This window comes from Adiantum capillus-veneris, chromosome 22 (genome assembly GCF_014529385.1).
Source record: "Adiantum capillus-veneris isolate H3 chromosome 22, ASM1452938v2, whole genome shotgun sequence".
Taxonomy (NCBI): Eukaryota; Viridiplantae; Streptophyta; class Polypodiopsida; order Polypodiales; family Pteridaceae; genus Adiantum; species Adiantum capillus-veneris.
In genome coordinates this window covers 70,333,895-70,339,395 of record NC_140952.1, presented here as the reverse complement: position 1 = coordinate 70,339,395, position 5,501 = coordinate 70,333,895, and the positions used below count along the sequence as shown (strand labels likewise).

Below are 5,501 nucleotides of genomic sequence, written 5' to 3'. Positions count from 1 at the left end.
CCGAGTCTCTACCATGTTTCTATATGGCACTCATGTAGGCCATGCACTATCTACTTTTTTTTTTTATAGTTTCCTCAGTACCAAAATTTTGAAGTATTGTTTGTATTTCTCTCGTCAAAGGCAAGATTTTTTATGCACAAACTTACTTAAGTGAAGACATTATTCATAAGGTTAGTGTTATGTCTTGATGGACAGATTACATGCATGCCTGACAAAAAAGAAGAGGTTTTGATTTCACCAATGTCTTTCACAAAGTTGTCTATGTTTATTTTGATATATCTGATTTGTTTAGAAAATCTGATCAATTAATTTATTTACACATCAAGTACTATAATTGCTATTAACACATTTACACCAATGTACACATTGAATACTATGACAAGACAACCAAGCAAGACTAGTTTTTATTCAAGATTGTGTAATTTTGCTCCTAATTAAAAGAGGGGCTCACTTGGTTACAAAATTAAATAAATTCTTCATAAAAAGTCATGTTGTTAAGTGTACTATGCACAATGGTGCACTTTAAGTCATGTGATGCAGGCATGTATGCATTATGTACAATATATGTGCTATCAATGGTTGGGTACATGTGGACCAATGGAACACGCCGATAACATTTTGACATGCAATGGGTGTGTGATGTTGAGAGAAAATATTAGCAATAGAATGAAAAAAAGATATCTTTGGCTTTAATGACTATAAGAATGCAATGACCATCATCATTGGGTTTGATTCACAAGAACCAAGTCTCATATGAATCAAAACATACAATTCAATTGGGAGATAAAGCTCGTGGCGACGATACTTTGGTACTTGATTGTTTCTCATGGTGTAGAGCTGCTTGATCAACTTGAAGCACAAGAAACTTAGTTATAGTAAGATTGCCACAACTTGAAGAACCATTGAGAAAAAAAGAAGCTAAAAACACAATATGTTAAGGGGTTTTTGGTAGGGACCTAATTAAAGGATGTAAGTTTGCTTATTCAGAACTTGCACTGAAGGAAAACTCTTTGTAAGAAACATAAAAAAGACGGCAAACAAAGCTTATCAAGAGAGAGAGAGAGAGAGCTCAGCCTTGACATAGAGTTCCTCTCATATCACATAAAAGCATACCTGAATTGCTAGAAGGAAGATAACACACTCACCTATTTCCATACTGAAGCTGCATACAAGGGCTTCATATGCCAACCCAAAACAAGGTGATGGCTTCTCTCCTCAAGCTTGAAACCATCTCTGTGCAATCCAAGAAGCAGCCTTGCCTGTGCTTGATTGCTGTATGAGAGTGGAAGAGGCTTGAAACCTGTAGAGTGCATAATTGTAGACCACTTGTACTTCTCACTCACCTCCACTCCATAAGCTGCACACGGCGACACGGCCTGACTCCACATGCTGATAGCACTGTCGATTCTTGGTGCCATCAGAACCCTCTCCACAAGCATGCGCGCTTCCACCTCCAAAGGAAGGCATGCTTCTAGAGAGTCAAAAATTGCATGGAAATGATAAAGAGCCTCAGAGAAATAGGATGCGGCTGCCGCCGTACTGCAACCAAGCTCTTCCTCTACAAGAGTGACAACTGTGGGAGAGAGCTTTTGCATTGTGCGCAAGAAGGACGTCACCGTTGCCATGTTATGTCGTGGCATGTGCGGAAGATGGACCATACAGTTGACAACAAGAGCTTCCCCTTGAACAACTTCAATTTGCCTTGCAATAAAGTCATCATCATCATTGATTGTCAGTAGGCTGTAGCTGAAGGGAAGGCACATAGCTGACGCGAATTCGGACAAACGCTTGCAGGTTTTGTGAACCATAGCTATCCCATGCTCATGGGTAGGCCTCCACAAGGCGGTGATATGCAGCTCTGGTGGGCTCCCCTTCCTTGACACCAGTGCCTGCATAAAAGCAGGCCATTGTATACCTTCCAAAATCTCAAAATCCACAATGTGCACTCTGCGTGCACCTTGAACCGCCTCAAGTATCGCCTGATTAGCTGTAAAATGCCCAAACTTGATGTAAGGAAAAATCTCATGCAGAATTTGAAATGCGGCCAGATTGTCGCCTTGAAAGTTACTACTACTCTTGCCTGTATGATCCACTCCTTTGACTCCCTTTACACGACGCTCAAGAGCTTGTACAAAGTAAGAGACAACCCGCTGCATAGTGTTGTCGGAACATGAAACCATATCCTTGAGCCGAACCAATATCACGGAAGCTAGATGCATGTCTCTCCTTGCCACCGCCAATGCTGCTGTGAGAAGATTAACCAACCCAATTTCCATGTGATCATTGTTCACCCTTTCATCATATTGTCTACACAATTTACTAGCACTTGACCCCAATACTCCATTCTTGCCACAATAAGTGTCCATGCTATCTTCACTCTTCACAGATGTCATAATTTGCGGCGCAATGCCACTTCCAATTGCATAACTGCAACAGGATTGCACACCCGACGTCTCCTGCATCTCCTTCAGCTGCCTATTGTCTGTATACCTATCAAGGGGCTTAATCCCCAACGCAAAAGTATTAATAGCAGGGAGGGCGCCAAAGCCATCATTTGCCGCACGCACATTATGCGTTGTATTATTACCACAAGAAGATGGCCCAAAAATGGGTTGTGGAAGACAAAATTGAGTGCAGCCAGAGGGTGATATGCTGCCTTGAATCAAAATTTTACCTTCCGGCGCGGTGGCTAACGTGTGTGATTGCATAAAACTCCCTTCAAAATCAATCCTAGGGTGCTTCAGCACCTCATTTCTCTCATTCAAGGGTAAAGATATACCGTTGCTGCCTTGATGACAGTCAGTGTAACCAAGAAATCCTTGAGAATGAGCTGCCTTCGACGCATCATCATTATCATATACATGTGTGAATGTTTCCCTTTTATCATCCACTGCCAACCCTTCTATGTTTGGGTCATTAATGAGGCATCCATCATTGGTGTAGCTTTGTATCACAGCCATGTTTGGAAACGGATCTTCAAGCCATGTCTCAGAGCCCTGTGTCGCATATCCCAATATTATGCTTTGATCAAACAAGGTATCCATCAGTTGAATTTCTGAGGAGCCCAATACTTCATTGGAGGTGGAGCTTTCGCTGCTTCCTATTGAAATAGAAGTGCTATCGACAGGGGACTTTGCGTATGGATGAGCAAGATCACCCTCTTCAGATGCACTTTGTCCATATAAATAAGGGAGTTCACCATCTCCATAGCTTAGTACAGACAAGCTATCCTGTAGAATTTGGTTATTGACGATCATGCTACTCGGGGAAATCATTGCCTTGCTGCCCAAAAACATCTGATTTGTACTCAATTCAGGCGAATGATTAATAAGAACCGGTGAGGCATTGACAAACACAAGGGAATCATTGAGCAAGCTCCCTATTTCTCTTTTCACGGCGTAATTCTTCGAGGGCTTCCATCCTCCTTTGCAACTCCTCTTTTTGATGTACGGTTGGCATGAAAGAGGCTGTAAGTTTGATACACATATAGGCTTCTTTGTGCGAAACCCGTCCAGCTTTGCTACCATCTCATGCAAAAGGCTACTGTTTGACGATCCGCTGCGGCTGAGTGCCTCCAGCATATATGTGCTGCCCGCTTGTGGTTCTACTACTTGCAAAGGAGGGTCCCAGAAGCTCTCCATTAAACCTGGTTCTATAGCGTCGAAGAGGCACTGCCTGTGTGAAGCCATATCACTTAGGATCTCCATGCGTATCAATGCTCACACTGCCAGGCCTGCACGCAACTTCCAAATTAAAGGCATTTATGTGTGCAGTTCTCATCACTTATCAATGCATGAACCTCACGCACCTCAAGTGGCCGACCAAATGATGCAATACAAGCTACACCTCAGGATTGAAAGATTCCACTTTAATCTGAAACTCTGAGATGAGACAAATTAAAGCTTGTTAAGACTGACAGACCCAAAACCTTGCTTAATCTTCAATTGATTACGGTGAGTCCTGGTCAAAACCGTTCATTCCCTTTGCAAAATCTCGGTAAAACCATGATAAAAGCTATGCCTGAAATAGATATATGTACTAAATTTCAAACACCCACAAAATTTCATATACGGAGATTTGCTAAATGTCAAACTTGGAGCTATCCATGAGACATAATAGCACTATCACATACAAGTGGAACCGAAAGAACTTGAAATTTTCTGTACAAATTGTTCATACTCCATAGCTCTTAACCTCGTGGGAACATAAATTGTTAACTTTGATGATGTGGGCTAAGGATCTGGCATTTAAAAGTGCAATAAACCGCAAATTTAATTAACGTCAACAGCTGATTACCGCTAATGCGATGTCATTTCACACATATCAATTTTCAGTGCACATGCACAAATCTCTAGTTGGAGCCGTCTGCAAATGCTGGTAAAAAAGAGAGAATGATCTTAGCAGCTGACTACCGCTAATGCGTTGTCATTTGGCCCTTATCAATTTTAACATGCACATATCTCTAGTTAGAGCTGTCTGCATGTTTCGGTTGAAACGAGAGAATGAGATTGCATACCTCAGGATTGAAGTTGAAGGTAGAGTCTATGCCACACGATATCTGAAAGCTGTTTTGTTGCTACTATATTAAGTCAAGAGCAAAAATCTGTGTGTACACATGCAATAGCAATAACAACGACGTTTAGGAATTAATTCTTAATCAGGGACTGCAGCATCGACAGGAATATGGAAACTGGGCATGGCAAATGGGAGAGGGAGCATGATGTTGTTGGTGATGATGCTGATGGGTGAAGTTAAGGCTGTGGTGAAAACAGTGTTGCAGTCAGAGTACGTCTGGTCGTGGTGTGCGTGTACTGTGTGTATGGGTGTTTGTGAGCGTGTGTATACGTATGTGCTATGAATGATGGCAATGATGAAAATGGTCTGAGAGAGTGGAAGGTTGGGAATGGAGAAGAAGGGGTATTTGAGCACGAGGAAGCGGCTGCTTGTGTTTGTACGTGTTTGCCTGTGGGCGCGAGCGACAGTATAGGCCGGGTGACTGCAACTTGGACAGCGCAGGCGGGCTCTGTGAGTCTGTGCGAGCGAGCGAGCGAGAGAGAGAGAGAGAGGGCAGGGGCGCGGCGGGCCCCGGGGGGCGTGGGGGTGAAGGTAGGGTCAAGTCAGCCATGCGCGCGACAAGCTGGGGCCCTTCTCCTTCCTGCCTCCCGCAACCCCGCCCAGGCCGCCCTCCTCCGGGTCCTGCTGCTCTCTCTCTCTCTCTCTCTCTCTCTCTCTTCTAAGATTTCAAATTTAATGGGCGGACGCCGGACGGAGAGTTCAAAATATGAAAGTATCATAGAATATACTTTGGAATACAAATCTAATATCTAAGAGCCGAGTCGCGCCAGTACCAAGGGGGGTAGTGGGAGGATGGAAATGAACCAAATTGCACCTCAGCTGCAGAGCAAAGAAAGCATTTTCTAAGGGACAAAGGCAGATGGCGTGCTCACTACTAATTGAGAGACGCTACCCTACAAACGAGGATGGGTCGAGATGTCTTCCTG

The 5,501-nt window shown here is 43.4% G+C and overlaps 1 protein-coding gene across 1 annotated transcript; it reads right to left on the bottom strand.

The window, feature by feature from the left end:
* Positions 1 to 881: 881 nt before the first annotated feature.
* LOC147429554 (uncharacterized) lies at positions 882 to 5,225 on the bottom strand. The gene is made up of 3 exons (XM_086495805.1): positions 4,517 to 5,225; positions 3,809 to 3,881; positions 882 to 3,733 (listed from the first exon to the last, which is right to left on the bottom strand). Exon 3 carries the CDS (start codon positions 3,705 to 3,707, stop codon positions 1,146 to 1,148), a length of 2,562 nt encoding a protein of 853 aa, XP_086351931.1. The 5' UTR covers positions 3,708 to 3,733; positions 3,809 to 3,881; positions 4,517 to 5,225; the 3' UTR covers positions 882 to 1,145.
* Positions 5,226 to 5,501: the final 276 nt, after the last annotated feature.

Coding starts and splice junctions, on each gene's coding strand:
- LOC147429554 (XM_086495805.1), bottom strand. CDS start 3,707: ATGGAGATCCTAAGTGATATGGCTTCACACAGGCAGTGCCTCTTCGAC.